Raw genomic sequence first — 21380 nt, forward strand, 5'->3', positions numbered from 1 at the left:
ACTTGGGAAATGAATAAACAGGGGCAGGAGAATTGAAACTCCTGGCTCTTTATTTAGTCATCAAAGAAATCTATTTTGCAATAAGCTAGGGGCATTCCATTAACAGCCTCAGAAGTGCTGAAGGACTAAGAGCAAGGCCCTTCCTGGAGAGATAGCCTGAATTAGTAAAGATCCAAGGGGGTTCACAGGACATGTTTTGAATTTCAAAAACAACTCTAAATCACTGGAGTTACTCCTTGATGCTCCCTTAACATTCTCTGCTGTAGATAAGGGCATATTATTTATTGAGCGTTACCTTTCACAAGGGAAGTGCTTTTGTACCGAGTCTCCTTTCGAAGAAAAAGAGGGCAGAAAAGGGAAGAAAATGTTGCTGATCCCTAAAACTACCTTGAGTATGAGTGCAAATATACTGAAGTGACAGGAAGTAAAGGCTTATTCCTATTCGGGAGAACAGCTTCTGCAAGGTTTGGGAAGAAAATTGTTTGAGTATCAGTGCTAGCAACCATAGAGAAAGCAAAGTCTCCTAGTTCCTATTCTAGGGAACTACGACCAGGGCTGAAGCACGTTTTGGTAATTCGGGTCTCCCAGACTTAGGGCACTGAGGAGACAGCCCGTGGAATGTCAGCTGGACCCTACGAGGCGCAGCAACGCTGACTGGCACTAGTTCTCTGTCAAGCTGGCTGGCAGAAGAGCTGTTTTGAAAGGTTATTGGTATAGAACCAAATAAAAGCAGCAGCTATTGTCTTTACCTTTCCAGCCTTGTAAATAAATATGAAATATTTTATTTTGTTCTTGACAGAATATGTAAATGCTTTATTCATCCTTACACCTGTTCTGGCAACAACCACTTCCGAGGATCAGAAAATCTGTGCGAGCTGCGGTGCTTGTCAGCAAGGATTTCAGCATTTGCTCGGAGCAAAGGCATCCTCTTTACGCTGCCCCAGAAGGCATCTCGGGCACTGGGAAAGCTAGGGAGCAGGCTCGGGTGTGCGGCACGTACACCGGCTCGGGTCTGGCACGACTCCCTCTTTCTCCAAATCCCTGCTTGAGGCCGGCAGCCCTGCCCCTGGTTCCGGAGAGTGGGGCAGCCGGCACATCCCGAACGCGGCACATCCCGGGTGCGGGCCGGCCGGCACATCCCGGGTGCGGAGCAGCCGGCACATCCCGAACGCGGCGCATCCCGAGCGCTGCCCGCGCCTTCCCCGCTCCCGCTCCCGGAGCCCGGCGGGCGGAGCCGGCGCCGCGCCCCGCCCGAGCCCTTCCCCGGCGGCGGGGCCGCCCCGCCCGTGCCGCCCTCCCGGCGTGCGGGGGCCGCCGCCGCCGCCTCCAAACTTTGTACGGGGCGAGCGGCGCTGCGGCCCCGCCGCCCGGGAGGGGAGAGCGGCGGGAGCCGAGCCGGGCGGCGGAACCGGGGCAGCCGCCCCGCCGCGGAGCGAGGGCTCCGCTCTCCGCTCTCCGCCCTGCCCTGCCCTGCCCTGCCCTGGCACCGCGGCTCCCGGGGCAGCAGCGGCCGTGCCGCGCTCGCCGGCTCGGGGCGAGAGGAAGGTAAGAGCGGGAAGGGGGACGGAGCGGCGCTCCGGCTCGGCGCGGCGGCGGGATCCCCGCAGCGCCCGGGCACGGGGGTCTGCCCCCGGGATGGGTGTCTCTCCGCCCGGGATGGGTGTCTGCCCCCGGGATGGGTGTCTCCCCGCCCGGGATGGGTGTCTCCCCCCTGGCACGGGTGTCTCCCGCCGGGAACAGCGCACCGCGGGGCGGGAGGGAAGCGGCACCGCATCCCAGAGGCGCGTTTGCTGCCAGCTGCGCCTCCGGCAACCCCAGCCCCTTCCCCAGCGCAGGCACTGCGGTCCTGATGGGAATGCTGCTTGCTAATGTAATCACGTATTCTGCCCTTTTTGCTTACTTGCTCTCAGAAGCCGTGTAAATCCTCTTTGGGCCTTTCTCGGCCGAAAGTTAGACGCAATTTGGTGCCTGACCATGAGGATCTGACTGCTGGCGGGGGGGAGGAAATGGGAAAAAAGCCCCGGTGTGGTGCAGTATGCTAGGTGTGCCACTTAATGCTACCACCTGGAGAGTTTATCCCAAAAAAGAGCAGAAAGGGTCCTGTCAAACACTACCTGAAATGTCACCTCAGTTTTATCCCCATTTTTTGAAAGCAATTGATATTTTGCCCACATAACTGTCCCACCAACCACGTCAAACTTGTCCAGTTTATTTCATCACTTGATGACACACAAGCTCATTTCTGTTTCAAACCGTGGTTGTCCTTTCTTTCTCCCTCAGCTTTGTCTTATTGACACGACCAAAGCATCTTTCATCAGCCTGAATAGGGCAGTAACAAATAAAATAAAAGTGTCAGAGCAAGAGAACGCTTTGCTAAAAAGAAGGAGTTGCAAGAAGGAATCAACAGAAAGTCAGGGACTAGAGAAATGTGTGAAACTACTTTTGGGAAGAAAGGGAAGCTATGGTTTTTGGCCGAGCCTGGAATTAGGACAAAGAAGGGAAAGAATTTATATTTGTCAGCCCTCTCACCTTTCTACTGACGTGTAGACATTATCTGCACTGAAAAAATTATGAGATTTTGAAGCATCTGACGGTCCTGGGAACTCACCAAATCGCTACTGTAATAAATGTATGGAAGAGTAATACCTAGGTGTAGGAATGGGTCAAAGGAAAGTGCTCATCACAGTTCTCAACTTCTGCAAAGCCTTGACTGTGCAAATTGTGGTGGGTCTCTCACATCTCTAACCTGGTGGACTAAAGGTGTATTGATAAGGAATCCCTTAGGCTTAGGCTAGTAGCTGAGCACTGATTATGCTGCTAAAATCAGTGATGTACACTAGTATGAGCAGCTGGCACATCTCAGCTACGTGTCTTGTGGTGCTTCACCTCTCAGGCTTACACTGTTAATTGTTGAATAAATGTAGACTAAACAGTATGGCATAGTTCTGACCTGTTTAGCTGGGAGGAAAATGCCTTTCCACTCATGCCGTCGATCTGCTCCTTTTGCAAAATAGCTTGCCCTGAGAAATTCTTTGGAATGTTGTGTGGGATAGAAGCGAGCAAAAAGGGTTCAGTCTCCTGCTGGTAGCCAACACTCCTTTCTCAGTTTGGAAACCATACTGAAGGAAGTCACTCACTGATGGGAACAGAGGTAGGGATGAAAATGGACCTCTGTTCCTCTGAAGGGACCTCATTTCCTCTGTGAAATGTTTCTCTGAAGATGGAAGGAATTGAATGGAGCTGATCAAAAAAGACAATAATTTTTTAAGAGCCATGTTCACCCAAACACATCAATACCTGTTTCTTTAGACAGACTTGAATTTGGGAAGGGCTAAGCAATGTGTAACACTCGATGGCAAGAAAGTGACATTTCTTCTCTATGCTTGCTTTCCTTAGGGAAGGTAATGAACAGGGAAGTCGAGTGAGTAACTCAGGACTGCCTTTCCCCTTGGTGGCAAACAGTGGTGTTTTATTGGTGAGTTTGCTTGGCACTGGTAATTTCTTATTATTTTCCCAGGCCGAGGAAGGGCCAGGTTCTCGGTTCTTGGTTAGCATGCCCCCCATGCTCTGGGCAGTTTTCATGGGGACATGTACTTTTTCACATTGGACTGAAGTTCAAGTCAGCAACTGATTATAAACCATTCATATATTGTGCCTACCAAAGTCTTAGGGTAGCACAGAATTTGGCTCAGCCTGTGTAAGGAAGGGGAAAAAATAGTGATTTTTATGCCAGTGGTGAAATTCTTACTGAGTTCAGCAGGGGAATGATTTGCTCTTCGCTATGACTGCAGTCAGAAATGAATGCCTGATTGGCAGCCTCCAAGGAGCTCTGTTTTCTGAAACATCACACAGAAAAGAAATATCATGTATAAATGTGTTTGAATTGTTTCTTGAATTGATTTCAGCATGAATAAGTTATGCAGTCATTTCAAAGAAATGCTATTATTTCCGTTCTGTTTCCGTGGTATTTTTTATTTGCCTCATGGTACAAACTATTGTAAAACAAAGTTTCTTAAAGAAAGATCCCAGCATTTAGTTCACTGATGTTAAGGAAGGGCATAAACCTGTAAGAATTTAGTAACTATTTAAAGGAAACACTTTCCATTAAGGAAAAGCTGGAAGATTATTATGCTAATAACAGTCTGGATGGTGCTGTTCCATGTAGAATTCCCATAGATTTTACTGGAAGATTTGTGCTAAATAAGCACTAGTTTTATGTAGTGGATTGTAAAAAAAATTATATGCTGCCCAGCAGGATCTTAATCCTTCTGCATTTACTTAGGCAAACTTTGTCTTTGGAATGCTTTTGAAATCTGTTCCAATTTTCAGCAGGAGTCATGCCTAAATAATATTACTGGATCAGCCTTCAAAATGTAAGGGCAAGAGAATTCAAATGTATTAAGACAGATCTCTTAATCCTGCAATGTAGCTTGTGGGTTAGGAAAGAGATGTAGCTTTAGCTCTCTGCTTCTTGTCTTAGCCCACGTGGACCAATTTCTCCACTTGCTCTTGTACTGTTTTGTTTTCAGGGGCAGCTCTGTGGCTCAGACCAGGCTGCTGCGAGGATGGGGCCCCTGGAAGCAGTAGGTGAGGACAACCAGACAGATGAAATGAAAATGGAGCTGTTCAGTAAGCTGTACTTGACAAGATACACCACACCACTCAACGAATTGGCTCTGGACCCTAAACCAGAACTGAAGGACAGCACAACACTTGTTGAAGTACAGATAATTCTCATCTTTGCCTACTGCTCCATCATCCTGCTGGGAGTGATCGGAAACTCCCTCGTGATCCACGTGATCATCAAGTTCAAGAGCATGCGCACAGTGACTAACTTCTTCATTGCCAACCTGGCAGTGGCTGACCTGCTGGTGAACACGCTGTGCCTGCCCTTCACTTTGGTTTATACGCTCCTGGGCGAATGGAAGCTGGGCCCAGTGTTGTGCCACCTGGTGCCCTATGCCCAGGCCCTTGCTGTCCACGTGTCCACTGTCACTTTGACCGTGATCGCTCTGGATCGTCACCGCTGCATCGTCTACCACTTGGAAAGCAGAATCTCTAAGCAGATCAGCTTCCTGATTATAGGAGTTGCCTGGGCAGTCAGTGCCCTGCTGGCAAGTCCTCTGGCCATCTTCCGTGAGTACTCGTTGATTGAGATCATTCCTGACTTCAAGATTGTGGTCTGCTCTGAGAAGTGGCCAGGGGAGGGGCAGCTCAACTATGGCACCGTCTACAGCATCTCCATGCTCCTGATCCAGTATGTTCTGCCTCTGGCAGTCATCTCCTATGCCTACATCCGTATTTGGACCAAGCTCAAGAACCACGTTAGCCCCGGGGCAGGGAATGACCACTATCACCACCGGCGCCGGAAAACCACCAAGATGCTGGTGTGTGTGGTTGTGGTGTTCGCTGTCAGCTGGCTGCCCTTTCACACCTTCCAGCTGGTCAGTGACATTGACAGTCAGGTGTTAGACCTGAAAGAGTACAAACTGATCTACACGGTGTTCCATGTCATTGCCATGTGCTCCACGTTTGCTAACCCCCTCCTCTATGGCTGGATGAACAACAACTACAGGACGGCCTTCCTCACGGCCTTCCAGTGTGAGCAGCGGCTGGACTCCATCCACCCCGAAGTATCGGCAGCTTTCAAAGCCAGGAAGAAGCTAGAAGCCAAGAGGATTCAGTTCCCTGGGGACTCTTTCACGCAACCTACCGATGTCTAAGATGTCTGACTGTAAAGAAGAAATGAGTATGTTGTGGACAAAGGGATGAACCCATTTTGGTACATGCATTTTCAATGCGTAGTTTTATTCATAAATGGTGAAAGAACAGTAGCATGAAAGTCAAGGCAGGTATTATGATTTGAGGGGAGTTGATTGATGCCAAGAGTATGTAAATATACAATTGCAAGGAAGTAAAAGGGAGAGGCTTAGTTTATGGCTGTCTCTAACAGGGTAAATATAAAACTCTTCCATCCCTCCCATATCTTCTTTTCAAGTCTAAATGACAAGTGCAGGGTTTGCTGGTTTTGCTGGAGGAAGGCAAATGGCTGATTTGTAGCATAGGAACATTGGTGGTGGGAGTGGGTAGTTTTTATGTTTGATGTGAAAGTCAAGGAATGCAGAAGTCAGCCAGGAGAAAGAAACATGTCTGGTGGGAGAATCTGTGTTGGTTAAACCTCAAACTTTTCAGGCGCTTTCTGTCCTACAGGCATGTTTTGCAAAGACAAGGGAATTAAGAAGAGAAGTATGTTGCAAGTTCTTTTTGACTTGTGCTAGGCTATTTCAAGCCATAGCATTTGAAATAGATTAGGTGGTGAAAACAGAAGAGAAAAGAGAAACAAAACTCACCCAAGTACTGGATTCAGTGAGAGGAAAGGTCAAGTTTCTACATAAAATGGAATGTGGGTTTTGGCCAATCGAATGGGGTAAAAATTTGTCCCTTAAGAATTGGAGTGTATGCTGGTGAGAAAATCACGAGCCTGTGACTTGATCAGTCATTCCCTGCAGATTCCTGCCTTTCATTCTGCTCTGGGAACAGCTCACAAATACAGTGCTTCAAAGTGGCATTTGAGGGCAGGGAATGCAGGCTCAGGTCTTCTGTGAGCTCTTCATAAACTGCTAATATTTTCATTTTCAGGACCTGCTTAAATGTCTAATGTGTTATTAACTCCACAGGCTTTGAATTGTGGCTGCTTCTGCCTGGATAATAAAACAGCAGATAATTCTGATCCTCTGGAAAGGCTGCTAGATGGTAAAGTGCTTTTCCTTATTGTGGTTTTATGTCACATACTCATCTCGTCTCGGAGCTTTTTCCATCTTTAGCCTTTGTGAAAATTAAGAACATCTGAATGACTGTAACCTAATAACAGTATGCTATGTTTATGTGATAACTTATCAGTTATTCTGCATGCTGTAGTTAATAGTTAAATTCCTTTTTTGCTCAGGTATAAAATTTTAATCTGTTTACTGTGTTGTACACAGCAATGTTCAACTCTTCTGTGTCTTTGTTAAGCCTCTTTGAACTCATTAAAGAGATGAAGAAAATTTCAATCCATGTTTATTCCCAGCTGCCCTCTTGCTTATCTAGAATAAAAACAAGTGTGAGATTTTCACTTGAAGTCTAGTTTGATGGCTACACTTCAGCAGCCTCATTTTTTCCTTGCATTTTTTGTTGTTCCTAAATTCATTATGTTCACTCTTACAAATTAAAACCCAATAAAACTTGAGTGCTGAAATTTTGCAATGTAATGAATGGTATCAGGTCGTTATCAAGTGGAGAAATTCATCTTTATGTATTCAGTATTTGGCACCATCCTTTAAATACCCATGAAATCATTTGGACTTGGATTTTCATGAGCAGAAAAGAGAGGTCTAGAGAATTAGCTAGTGTTTACTCGAGCAGAAAAAAATATCCATCATTCTTAAACAGTTGTACAAAAATAGATTAATTCTCCACCATGTTCAGGACATGATATTGCCTACAAGTTATTTTTATCTGAATATTAATAATATCCAAAATGTAAAACTCTTATGGGTGAGGAAGGATTATAGAAGTGTGCAATTATTATGGACATCAATCACATGTATCACTTGACTCTGAACCCTTCATCAAAAGTATTATTACTACAAATAGCCTCCTTTATTTAAAACGCAAATGATTTAAAAGTTCTGTTTTCAACTCCTTTAAGCCTGTTAGAGTGTGGTGTATAGACAGTTTTGAAGTAACCATGACAGTGTGTGCAAAATCTACAATTGCCAGACTAATTCTCTGTAATTTTAAGTCTGCTTTACATCATCCTATATAAGAGCAATTAATTACAAATAATCTTTCCATTTATTTCATGGCATCTTTATTTTATGGCTTCCTGAGCTTTCTCTGCAGCCATCGTGCTGAGCCAGAACTGGTGCACTAATTTACTGCATGGCTTTCCTCTCTGCCTTGGTCAGTGCCTGCTTTAGGGCAACAAATCCATGCTCAGTGTCCCATTCAAGGTGTGGATTTTCCCACTGGCACTTGAAGAGGGGATGTGGAAGAGCCAGCACTGACTTGTGCCTCTTGCATGGCTTAGTCACCCCTGGGACATGGCTCCTGCACGAGCACAGCTGCACACTTTAGTACCCATCACTAGGGATGTCCCTAGGAAAACACAGCATTTTATCATCAAAAGCAATGATGTAGCAATATCCCTCGGGGTTGCCCCAAATCCCGGCTGTCAGAAGGATCTGGAAATTCAGGGTTCATCTCCATTTCCCTGTAAGGGAAAGTGAACCTGTAAGCAATATCTGACCACTGGACTGTAAAGTCTGCAGGGGACACTCTGTTTTGCCTGAAATAGGAACCAGGATCCAGGTCTCTCCATTCACCTATTAGTGCTTTAATGATATTTTTAAGGCATTATATTCTTTTCCTGTTGCTTAGGTACAGGTTTCATACAAAGCCAAAGAATAACAGCGGCGTTCACCCATTGCATAATTTGCTAGTGGGCAGCAGGGCATCCCATCCAAAAGGAAATGTAACCATTGGTTCAGAGCAAGAATTTGAACAAACGTAACTCAGTTCTCATCAGTGTGACCTAGCCAGCACACTGCAGCAAAGTATTTCTTTTTAGAGCTGTTCTATTGTTCAATTAAACATTGAATATCATGGTTTTATGGGCAGGAACTTATGACCTTTGCATGGCACTCAGGTTCAGGGACAAGGATATCAGAACAGGTACAGACAATTTAGGCTAGGCCTCCTCCCTTATTCTCCATGAGTAAATCTACTATAAAATACTGCAGCAGAGGCAGCATGAGCTCACTGGGACTAGTGCCATGCTGATCTTTGATATTACAGAAATGAGACCTATCCACCACGTAGATGCCATCAGATGTGATGTAGGATCCTAGCTGGTCATCAATTTTCTCTTGGCCTCCGTGGAAGAAGATGTTTTGATGCCTTGCAAGTTTTACTGGCAGAAATGTGTCTCTAGTCTCTGGTAGCAGCGCAGTCCTGAATGGTCCCTTATTGTGGATATTCTCAGTTCAGTTGAAGAAAGAACAGAGATAATTTCTCCCAGGCTGAGTCTGGGAATCTTAGAGGAAGAATTAAAACAATCATTATCTCTCTCTCTGTGGCTGTTATAGATATGGTTCTCCAGAGTCTGCTATTCACAGCTAACCAACAAAGTGAGATGTTTCTACTTTGAGACCAATCCAGTATCACCTTAGCGAGTCACATTATAAAAGACCCGCTGCTTTCATTAAATGCCTTTCCCTTCTGATCCACCTGAAGACCGGAGTCTTTCTTTCCCTCCCTGACTCAACAGCATCACGTTATTCCATAGGTGCAGCTGCAGCTCTGTGCTCTCCCAGCTCCGGCTGGGCACCAGGCAGCCCAAGCCTGGAGGCAGAAGAGCTGCACTCGTGCACTTTGCTGAGGCTGTCGTGCGTTTGCCTCGGAGGAGAGCACGGCGCTCTGCTGCTTCTGGACAGGTGCTAAAGTCGCATTGCCTGCACAGGGCAATGCTGCAAGTGGAGAAGCAATCCCGAGTGAGCTTGCTCGGGTTTTGTGGGAAGCCAGTGAAGATGAGGTTTTGGTAAGTGGGGACAGTGCTGAACCCTCTCACTGGGCTCTGTGAGTAAGTAGCCTTCACTGAGAATTGTGATCTCCGCTCACGGCTGCTGCCTATGACTGAACAGAAAGATTTTCTCAGATTGTTAATCTGAGAAAAAAATAGATTTGAGGCCATAAGCAGGACTAAGTCCTGACAGAAAATGGGTTTTATATGCATATCTATTTATATATAAATTGTACATGAGAGCTGTGCAAAAGTTGTTCTGTAGAAAGTAGTTGTCTGTCTGTATAACCCTGCTTCTATCCAATGTGCAGTGGATATACACACCTTGTCAACATACCAATAAGTTAGATGACACTAAGAGAAATAACAGAATGGAAAATACTACCTGCATTTCATCAGTCAGACCACAAAAAAATTCACTGAATTCACTGATTAGTATAATCCATTTCCTTGCTTCATAGTTTCTAAACTCTCTCCAGGATTTTCTTACTTTAATCCAGATCATGACCTTAAGGGACGAATTTTGTCTTTGGATGCCTGAATTATTTACCTAATACTGTCATTATAAATGCCACTCCACAATAGGGGAAACTACTTTGTGCCTAATTACACGTTCTTTGCCCTGAAAAGCTACGAGATGTATGTAAATCCATGCAAGATTGGTTTTGCTAAAGACCGGTATACTGCACTACAAATGCTTATTTATGCAATCAGTAGTGATTTTCATATTTCCAATTGGCTGTCATTTTAAAGGACATTAGTACAAGTGTAGTGAAGAACTTTGAAGCTGGTAAAGCTGGAGAAGTAAGAAAGTCACAGGATGGTAAGAAATTCACAGGATGAGCTGCTGCTTCAAGAAGAAAGAAAGAGAGAGCAAAAACGAGGCTGGTGAAGATGTCATTGATTTATAGACTTTTGTTCTTCCTTTAGTCAGGGCAGTGAGAGAAACGTGTAGAAATGAAACCAGGCCAAATGAAGACATATGTACGAGGGACAGCGTTGCCCAGGGAAACTGAGGAACTTTCAGAAGAAATTCCTGTGATTGTTTGAGCCTTAGAACTCACATCATGTTCTTGAGCCAGTAAACCCGGATGTGTACATTACTCCACCTAAATGCCATACAGCTGAACAGCTCTGTACTGATAAGGTATCAGGAGCAATGGATGTTTTATTAATTCTAGCCAGGATATGGGATGAATAATGCATACAAGCTCCTCATAAGCTCATTTCAGATGGGATATATGAAAAAATTGGTGCTTGTATTAAAATCTTTCCCTCTCAGACTTCACTGAGCTCCTGTGGAAGGAAGAGAGCTTCAAACTCTAAAACTTGAAGACGGTGGAATTAGGTATCTGATGGATGGATGGAGGCACAGTGTAGCTCTAAAACATGATTATAATTTTTGTTTTGCTGATCTGCATAGGAAAAAAGGCTGTAGTTTGCCTCTTGGACCTGCAGCTGAATTGCACATATAAACTGGAGTTTATATGAAACAGACTTTTATTTGCACGTTTCACAACCCTCATAATCTACTAACTCTGCTATGGATGATATCTTCAACAGCAGAATCCATGCTTAAACATTTATTAGGTCAAAAAATTTCTATCCCTTCAAGTTTGCATAGAAAAAGAGAAATTTAAGACAATTTTCCTATTTTTAGCATCCTTCAAAATCAGCTATTTGTAGCCAGCTGGATTTTAAAGTTTGTTGGCAGTACTGTGACTTAGAAATTTATTTAAGGTAGCCAAGCTGGTGAAACAGCCAGCCTTGCTCTTGTTGCACTCTGGCTTGGAGCAAGCCCATCTCAGCAGAGCACGGCTACAGCTGCTCACCAAATCAAACCTGAGGGCTGGAGCTGCAGCTGAGACACCCTTTCTCAGGGGATTCTGAGGATTGCTCCCAGAATCCTGAGCTGAGCTGGGAAAATATTTTTCAGTTTTTCAGTGCTTTGAATCTCGGTTTATGCTGCTGTGAGGACAAAGCAGCACGTTGCATTTGGCAGCATCCTTCATCCTGGTTGCACTGTAGACAGCTCCACAAGTTGTAAGTGTGCAAGTGCCACATGTCTGCTGCCTCTCCAGTTCAGCATAGCCCAGCTTCCAGAGAAGCTCTCAAACAGAGCTGACAGAAAGTGTTTCACAGGTGCCCTTGGACTGAGCACAGGGAACTCTCCCTGTCACAGGGAGACTGAGGGCAGTGAGTGATGACAGGGTTGCTGTGGCAATTCCCCTCAGGGAGCTCATCCTTAGCCCTGATTGAAACTTGCTCTTGTACCTCCCACTCTCTGGGACATGATGTGGCCTGAGGCACCAAAGGCTGATGGCCGCTTCACATTAATATGTGGAGTTAGTGGTGGTAGACTGGCACTTTGGCAGTGCATTTCTTCTCTGTGCCTCCATCGGCTGTACTACTCATTCCAGAACTGAACTGGCAGGGAAATCCATGGGGAAAAATGTTTTACAGATAAGAAGTGTTAATGTTCTTGTACTGACACTAACACTGGCTGATGGGTGGTTTTGCAAAATATAAATACTTTGAGACAGAGCTGGGGGCAGCCGTGGTGGGATGGGGGTGTGCAGCAGCAAACCTCTCCTCTGTCACCACTGCATGAGGAAGATGCACAGAACCACACAGAACTTGTTCAGGCCAGTATGATGTGCAGGAATCAAGACACCTCTTCCAGTTTAATTGCTGCTTCTGTAGGTGACAGGTGAAAATTCAGCATTAGGGATACACCATGGTTTTCAGTGTTGAGATCTCTCACGAGGCATATTAAGCCAGAGGAATGATTGCAAGGACAAGTAGAACTAAAAATTATGCAAGGGTGAAGCTATAATAAAGTCATTCTCACTGTGCATAGCAAGTTTGCTTTCTTCCAAGTTAAAATTCCATGGTTATCTCAGATAACTGGAATCAAAGGTAGAGAAAAGAGAGGAAGAGGACTCATTGCATTCAGAATCCTTATTTTATTTGCTTATTTTCTTCTAATGGGGCAGCAAAAGGGCTTATATCCAGCTCAGTGTATAATTGATTACCAGGACATAAATTGAAATGAAAAATCATGCTCTCCATAATTGCTATTCAAAAGCCTAAGCTTGCAATATTCCCTGAAAGTATGCTTTCTGATTTATCTATGCCATTCATCATGCTTCCCCCCTTAGTACTTGTGCCTGTGCCATGAATTCTGATTTTAAACCTCAGAAGAAGCTGCCTTTCTGACTCTTAAGTTAGCTGTAAACCCCAATGGTATTTTGCCTTACTCATGGTAAACTACTATGTAGTATCTCTCCTGATCTCTTCTTCCATCTTGGGCTATAAGAGCATGTAGCAACTTCTACTTTGTGCTTATTATTTATCTGTTCCTGACAAAGTCAGGGAACACTTCATAATGTCATAAGCATCTGTTGCATATGTATGATACAGCTAATTTCTAGCTTCTCTGACTTTCCTGTGGTAGAATATAGCTGTTCCAGTCCCTAAAAAAAATCCAATTCATCATTTTTGTTGCTCAGTTTGCTACTTCTCTGAGACATAATATGGGTGATACCAGAAAATTTCTCTCTCTCTCTCTCTGTGAGATTGTATATATATGGAAAGCTTGGAACTATTATGAAGGAAATTAGAGTATGTGGCCGCATAATGCTTAAATCTTGATTTCTGAATAAAGCCCCAAACTAATGATTCGTCAAATAACTATGCAAAGCCCAGTAATTTAGCATTAGTAAAGCAGCAGTAAATCCTGCATGGCTGCTTGACAGGACAAGATGGCAGGATGAGGCAGTCATGTGACTTGAAAAATACTGAACTTTGGCTCAAGAAGACATTTTACTTACTCATTTTGTCCTTGTCCCTTCTGCTGGAAACAGGTGCTCATAGTGCAGGCTTTGCTGCTGAAAGGGGAGGATCCTGGTAAACAAAATACACAGGCCATTGTGTGATTCTGGCAGAACTGTAAAGCATCCCTGAATATCTCCCCTTTCACATTTGCTTGCCCATCTTCCCACCCAGTTTGCTACAGAAGAGATTTTCCTCTTGGGATCTAAAAGTGACAATCCTTCATGGTCTGTTTACAGCCTTATGTCTTCAGGAATCCTAAACAAGTGACATTCAAACAGTGGGAAAGAGCCAATAGTGCAAATAGAACTACAGCTCTATCACAGCAAGCCTTCCTGTTTGAAACAAAGGAAATGCTGACTCATCAAAGAAGAATAAGTAAAATGAGGAATGTCAGAGCACTGATGACATTTTTTGTTCCTGCGCTCGTGATTTCAGATTAGAAACTGCATGATTGATTTTCTACAGAAGTTACACCTGACCAGGATCACAGCTGCTGAGATGAAAAACAGATGAAAGAGGTTAACTATTAAGACTGCTTTTACTAGACTGAAGTGCACTTCTAATCTTTGTACTGTTGTGATTCTTGGTGTTGGTGTCTATAGCTGAACTCCTGCCAGCCGATGTGCTTACTGTTCAACTTTGTGTTACAAAAAGAGCTGAAAGACAGAGAAAGGCAAATTTTGGTGACAGTTGCTTTTGAATTTATTCTTCCAACTCCATTTTATTCCTTCGAAAATCTCCCAATAAACCATGTCATGCCTTTAGATGTACATGCCCTTAAATCACAGAACCTGCCCAGAATGCTTGGCAGCACCTGACTGAAATTTCATTGGACCTGTCCTACCACTCTGACTGGAGGTGGCCAAGTAGGAGGCCTTCATTTGACCTGGGTAATTTGCAGTCCTAATTAAGCATACATTCTCTCAGACACAGGCTGGGACACTCTCAGGGTGGAAAGCTTGCAGACACTCTACTGTCCTTGGTGAAGTCCTGGCTCACCCACAGCTTTGTCCATCTGCAGGTCTCCCTAAGACTAACACCTAGCAAAGCCAGGGGAAAGGATGTACTTTGCACATCTTGCCACACTTCTTTCCTTACATTGCAGCCTACACCTTAGGATGTCAGTGTAGAGTGGCTTTTACCAGTTTTACTTGGAAAAAAATGGGTGCTACTTTCTCTATCTCCATGGGGATTTTAGAAACCACGTGTTTGTCTATAGTCCCTATTTGGAATGTCACCACAATAAGCCTCCTGAAAAGGCGGGAGGGCCCCTCACGTAGCCAGGATTTTTGGTCTGCTCCATTTCCTGGGGCACTTCACTGATCACTACTGGATACTTCCCTCCTGGCCATCAGGAGGTCAGGTTTTAACATTCAGCAATAATTTTGGTGGCTCGAGTGTGTAACCAGGACCACTCTCATCCTACCTACCTGCCTGCCTACCTACCTACCTACCTACCTACCTACCTACCTACCTACCTACCTACCTACCTACCTACCTCAGCATTTGAAATTGAAGTTTATGAGTTTTTTATGTCTGAAAGTAATATACACCCATATTTAGAGTCTTATCCTCTCAGAGGCTCCTGAGAACCTTTGCCTGATGCAGATTTCAGTTTCTCACTAGGCACTTTTCAGATGGAAAGAGGTGAAAGCCAACCCTGAACACAAAAAAGCAGCCTAGTTTCTGCATCCAGCTTTAGAGAAGGACAAAATCTACACAGGGAGAATTGCCTATTAGAGTTCAACAATTCATTGGATTTACATTTTCCATTAACACACACAGCTTAATTGATTTTTGAAACAGTTCATTACCAAAGTATGGTCCTAGGCAGTGTTCCTAGTATACTTTTTATAATGTGGCTGCAGAATGGCTAAAGGGAGATGTAGGCTATTAAGGCACAGATGTGTTCTCATTGTTTATAATCTTGGAAGCACTTAATGCAGACCCTGCAGGATCTGAACACTGTGGCACCTAGCAACTCAGGAGTGCTTCAGTCCTAGTGTACACTGGCAGGCATTTTATTCAGACAAACAGTGTGCCACTTGAGGTCACGGTTGCTTTGTAAATCCATACTTAGGAGCTCTACTGAACTCTGTAAAATTATACCAGACCAAAATATTCTTTTTCATGGGGAAAAAAACTAAATACGAGCCTGATGTCTTATTTTACCCTCAGTTACTTGCTATGTTTAATACAAAGTTATTAGCTGCCTAACACTGAGACTTGTCCATCCTTTTTCTTCTCCTTTTTTCCGCCCCTGAGCAATGCTTGATTGGAGTAGAACAATATTTTAAAAGGAGAGGAAAAAGCCAGATGTTGGCAAATATAACTGAAAATGATGGAGTGAGCCCCTGGAAAAGAAGGAAAAGTCTTTTTCATGCAGAAATTTGTATTACGCACTTTTTTTTGCCACCATAAAATGTAGCTAAATGCTTCCATCCGGTGTTTTCCAAAGCAAAGCATAAACAGAACAGTAGGCATGTAAGCTGGTGACCAGATTCTCAGCTGCCATAAATTAGGTCAGTGTAGCTCCACTGCACATAGCAATACTCAGACCATTTATATCCCATCGTGGCACCAGCCTGAAGAACTCTCCCTTCCACATGCTCAATTTCTGACAGAGGCAATAAAAGGGAAAACACTACGTTAGCACTATTGACGAATTTTTTCATATGCCCTACTTATATCTCTTTGGAGCTTTGTTTGGGTGGATTATTGGTAAATGGAACTTGTGTCCTCCATCTGAAACCCCTCCTGAGGCAGGAGGGAGGGCACAGGAGAAAGGGGCTCTGCAAGTGAGAGCAGCCAGGGCTGTGGCCACAGCTGTTGCCAGCAGCAATGGGCACAGGGGAAGAGAGGCTGGTGAGTAACCCGTGGCTGGGAGCTCTTGGGTAGGAGATTGAAACAGAGATGCCTGAAAATGGGATAACAGGAAGATGGGGGATTTTATTGCAAGTGAGATTGAAATGGCACGGTATGGGGATAGAAAAGAGAAGTTGAGGTCTTAGAGCCAGGAGATCAGATTTTATAAAAGAACAGCTGTGTGAAATGGTAACAGAGTCAGGGATTAGAGCTGTGGTCAGGGATGGGTAATAAAAAGAGCCTTTTCTCAGGCCTGTTAACCCCATATCTGTTAGTACCCTTTTCACTCAGTTAAGTGTTTGAGTTGACAATCTGTGATAATGATGATATCTATTGATCTCCATCCTTTTTAAGTAGTGTTATGAAAATTTAAAAAAACATTCAAGGGCATTTGACCATTTAATTAAAGGGCATTTAATTGAGCAAGAAGGTTTACTAGTCTTTGTGTTCTTTCTTTTAGTAAAAATAAATATTTTATTCTGAGTTTGTCCTAGAAGTCACAAGATTTGAAGAGATCCCAGGGAAAAACTATTTTCACTGGTTTTAAACCTGATGCAGTTCCCTGTTTCTCCACACTGCAAAATTGCAAATTTAGCAACCCAGTGGACAGTCCAAATGTAGCCTGAAGCTCCTCATCAGCAGCCAGTTTCCTTTGGCTTGAGTTTCAGCAATCCAGCTGATGGCTGGCAGTTGTTCCTTCATCTGTTCTTGTTCCCATAGAAACAGAGAGAAAATAGTCAAACGCAGGTAAAGCTTTTTTTCTTGGATTTTTTTTCCTTCTTTCTCTGAAAGAAAGAACAGCAGCAAAGATGTTCATGAAGTGCTGCTTGTTTTCCATGACCTGGGGCTCTTTATCAGTGGAACTGGCAGAAAGTAAGCAGCCAGCTTCAGAACCATAGGATCCTGTGGAAATTACAAGAGGTACAGGCTCAAGTGAAATAGAGACATGGAGATATTTTTTCAGACAAGCGTATTGACTATGAGTCAACAGCAGTACAAGATCAGTAAGAGTTTACCAGATGAAAAAGTAAACAAAAAAGCATGAAAAAACACCTGTAGGTGAATTCTTCTCTTTGTAATTTAATAGCATTATTGACTCTAGTAAGAAGCAGACTGTATTGTTTGGGTTTCTTTCATTATTCCATGTGCAGACATGATCAAAACATTTGCTGAAATTGAATTCTTCCTTTTGTTGTAACCATTTTCTGTAAAACTACAGCCTGGTTGATTTGTGAGTGCTTGTGCACACGCTTCTTTTGGGAAATATAGTGCTTTCATTCAATTCTCCTGAGATTATTCTGGCTCTGTAATGGTGCAGAGGAGCAGCAGTTGGCCCAATGAGTGTGTTTTACACTACACATTCCTGTAAAAATAAGACAAATAAAAATAAGACTTGGCATTTAATTGTGCCAAAAAGGAGAAGAAAGCATCTCTTCCAGGATGGCATCCCTTCTGCCTCAACATTTGTGGGGTTTATCACTACTGTAAGTGCCATGTGGCCCTTCAGAAGGACCTTGACAGTGTGGAGGGATGGGAAGAGAAGAAACATCTGAAGTTCAACCAGGACACATGCAGGGTCCTTCACCTGGGCAAGGTCCTGCACCTGGGCAAGGGTAATCCCCTGCATCAGTACAGGCTGGGGGCCAGCCTCTGGACATCAGCTCTGGGGACAATAGAGCAGCAATGTGCCCTTGTGGGCAAGAAGGCCAGTGGTATCCTGAAAAGGAATTTGGAAAGTCATTGCCAGCATGGCAAAGGAGGTGATCCTGCCCCTCTGCTCAGCCCTGGTGAGGCATATCTGGAGTGATGTCTAGTTCCAGGGAGACAATAAAGCCCTGGAGTGGGTCCATTAGAGGGGAACAAAGATGATGAAGGGACTGGAGCATCACCCTCCTCTTTTGTGAGGAAGGGCTGAGGGAGCTGGGCCTGTTCAGTGTCAAGAAGACTGAGAGAGGACCTCATCCTTGTCTATCAGTATCTTAAGGGAGAATATCAGAGATCCAGGCTCTGCTCAGTGGTGCTGAACAACAGGACAAGGCACACTGGGCAGAACCTGATGCACAGGAAGTTCTACCAGAACATGAGGAAGAAGTTCTTTACTGTGCAGGTGATCGTGCTCTGTGACAGGTTGCCCAGAGAGGTTGTGGAGTCTCCCTGACTGGAGATACACAGGAACCCTCTGGACACAATCCTGTGCCTTGTGCTCTGGGATGGCCCTGCCCACTGTGGCCCCTTCCAACCTTACCCATTCTGTGACCCCGTGATCTTCCAGAGAGACAAATCACATAGGAATGACAGTGCTCCATCTGTCTGATTCAGACTAGTCACAGAATCATCACAAACATCCATCATGCCCAAAGGTTAACATTTTTTGGTTCTCTTAGTGAGGCACTAAGAGAGAGTCAGGAGTTAGGAGACTACCATAACATATAACTGGAACAAGGCAAAACTCCTGCTGGACATCCACTTAAAGCCATTCTACAGACAGATTTGGGAACAAGCTGGAGAGGTGTCCATTGCAAAAGTTACCACAATGAAAAGCATCATTCTGGGAGCTAGTTTCCATATTGTGACATGATTTCACAATATTTTTGTTGAGTTTTCATGATAACTTATAATCTTATATATGCAGATGCTAATTTCTGTAGTCTTCAAGCCTTGGCAGCTCTGAGGTTCTTCTACTGCATGAGATGAGAGAGTAAGCTGAGCAGGGTTAATGTTAAGATTGTCAAGGTAATAAAATGGATACAGAAAACCAAAGCCTCTTGGAACAGCCTTTCTCTGTTCTTATGAGAAATACCTATTTCCAATAAATTTTTTTCATTTTAATGCAGCTAGGAGAGATTTCTTGATGTTTTTCATTAGTAAGGAACATTTTAGGATTTTAATTTAAGTGTATTGTACTAACAAGAGCACTTAATTTTCTTTCATGATTTTCTTCTTTGCCATGGAAGGCAGCAATTTTACATGTTCTAAGAAGTCAAATAATAGTGCATCCTGCCTCTCCTTAAAATCTAGGAGACAAAAATCTCTAATTTCAGTTTGAAACAGTCAAGAGAGTTAAAAAAATGAAATTTACTTATTGATTGATTGATTTGTAGGAGACAGATGAACCTAGATTCTCTGCTTTACTATTCTTTTCTTCTTGGTGCCCTATGCTCAAATTCATTCACTTTCCCTCATAGCTGACTCAGAAATGTGAACTCTGAATGTGGACTCAATGTAACTTATTTTTATTCACCAGCTGGGACACAAGCAAGGTAATAAGACAAGCTCTTTCTTCATCAATTGTCTTTCCTGTATCAGAGGTTGTACCTTTTGTGTATAGAAGGTCAAACTGAAAATTACTTACAGAATGTAGGAGTTTATTTTTTAGAACATCAAAATGAGTACACAAGATTGAATCAAAGGTCTGTCTAACCCCAGAGGGCCAGAAGAAGTGAATAATTGATGGGGAGAGAATAGTGACAGAGCAGGCATATCATGACAACTCACCCCAGTATATCCTGTTTTCTACAGAGCTACACACACTGCACATTGGTAATTTATATTAAATAAATCCTTGAATGCTACAAAATTCTTGTATTTCAATGCCAACTTGTCCAAGCAAACCTCTCTTGCTTTTTATGCTTATTCAAGCACTTAATACTCCATGGGCAAAGATTTCAAGGTTTAAATGTACGTTGCATGAAGGACTAGTGTTTCTTGGTTTCTTTGCATCTGAATCTTGTAATTATTTTTTGCTGTCTCTCTCAAAAAATGGAGCTCATGACCTTCACCATAAGAGTCTGGAATACCTTTGCCTTGTGCCCACTGATGAAAAGATCTACTAACCATTTGCTTACTTAGAGCTGCAGTGTAAGAGAAATAGGGACTTAAACTTCAGCAAATCCTATTTAAACCAGAGGCTGAACTGTCTCCATTAATAAATGATGATTTGGGGGAAGATAAAACAACTACTAGAAAATCAATATTTAGTTATTATCCAAGGATACAGGCTGTTTCTATCTATTTTCACATGAAATTACATAGTAATACATTCAGCATTTTGCTGATTGGCTTTTCACCAGCAAATCATTTCTTATAAAAAGCAAGCAATAGCCCAGCTATCAGCATGAGGCAGGCATCATGCATCTCATTATCTGAGACACAAGAATCTAACAGGGAAATACTGCTGCTTCCAAATCATTCCTCTGCTGTCTGTATTTAGTAGTGTTGCTGTGAATATGCTTGTGGTGCTTTTGAAGGGTGTTGGGCTGACATCAAGAGATGGCTGAAAACAGAACTTGTCATCTGCACCCCCAGAAGACAAGGAAGATCAGGAAGAGCAGTGACAGTAGGCACATGTCAGTCAGACTGATGCTACATGCTACTGATTATATGCCATTTTTCATAATCCAGGTTTCTCTGTGCCTTTCAGTAGGACTTTTGATTGCAGAAGTGAAGGTATAGGATGTGTGCTCATCCCCTCAAACCTCAAGGAGACATATGGCAGGTTTGAAGTAGGTGGTAGAAGCAGGACAAGGTTTATTCACTTGGATGTCTGGTCTTATGAATTATGGATGTTTGTTAATTCTGAATTATGACCTTTTTTGAGTGTTGTATGAAAGGAAAGAAGATCAGCACTCCCCTTGAAAAGGATGGAAGAGGCCGTTGTGGCCTGTGCAAAATGCATACAGTTAAGGCATGCCACCTACTTTGTGGCATCTAACCATGTTTAACCCAAAGAACAGCATAAGCTGGTTAGGTTGGATATAGGGAAAGGTTATTCTCCCATAGGGTTGTTGGGCACTGCAACAGCTCCCCAGGGCAGTGGTCGCAGCACCAAGCCTGGCAGAGTTCAAGAAGCTTTTGGACAATGCTCTCGGGCACAGGGTGTGACTCTTGGGGTGTCCTGTGCAGGACCAGGAGTTGGAATCAATGATCCTTATGGGTCTCTTCCATCTCAGAATATTCTGTGATTCCGTGACAAGGCAAAAGGCAAGTATTTAAAGTTGCTGCCTGTCCAAATTCCCTGGTGGTTGTTAAAAAATATTTTGGACTATTGAATTGCATAAACATGTCTATTCCAGCACTTGAGGTATAGACACAAATGCACAGAACCCTTACTGTAGGT

At 43.6% G+C, this 21380-nt stretch overlaps 1 protein-coding gene and 1 non-coding gene across 2 annotated transcripts; both read left to right on the forward strand.

Annotated features, from left to right (window-relative positions):
• Positions 1-1341: 1341 nt before the first annotated feature.
• On the forward strand, positions 1342-7120 carry NPY2R (neuropeptide Y receptor Y2). Its single transcript, XM_059471300.1, has 3 exons — positions 1342-1545; positions 3397-3475; positions 4530-7120. Exon 3 carries the CDS (start codon positions 4566-4568, stop codon positions 5721-5723), a length of 1158 nt encoding a protein of 385 aa, XP_059327283.1. The 5' UTR covers positions 1342-1545; positions 3397-3475; positions 4530-4565; the 3' UTR covers positions 5724-7120.
• A 13740-nt stretch (positions 7121-20860) lies between these two features.
• On the forward strand, positions 20861-20985 carry LOC132072916 (U6atac minor spliceosomal RNA). Its single transcript, XR_009418436.1, has one exon. It is a non-coding gene; the product is annotated as a U6atac minor spliceosomal RNA (small nuclear RNA).
• Positions 20986-21380: the final 395 nt, after the last annotated feature.

This window comes from Ammospiza nelsoni, chromosome 4 (assembly GCF_027579445.1).
Source record: "Ammospiza nelsoni isolate bAmmNel1 chromosome 4, bAmmNel1.pri, whole genome shotgun sequence".
Lineage (NCBI taxonomy): Eukaryota > Metazoa > Chordata > Aves > Passeriformes > Passerellidae > Ammospiza > Ammospiza nelsoni.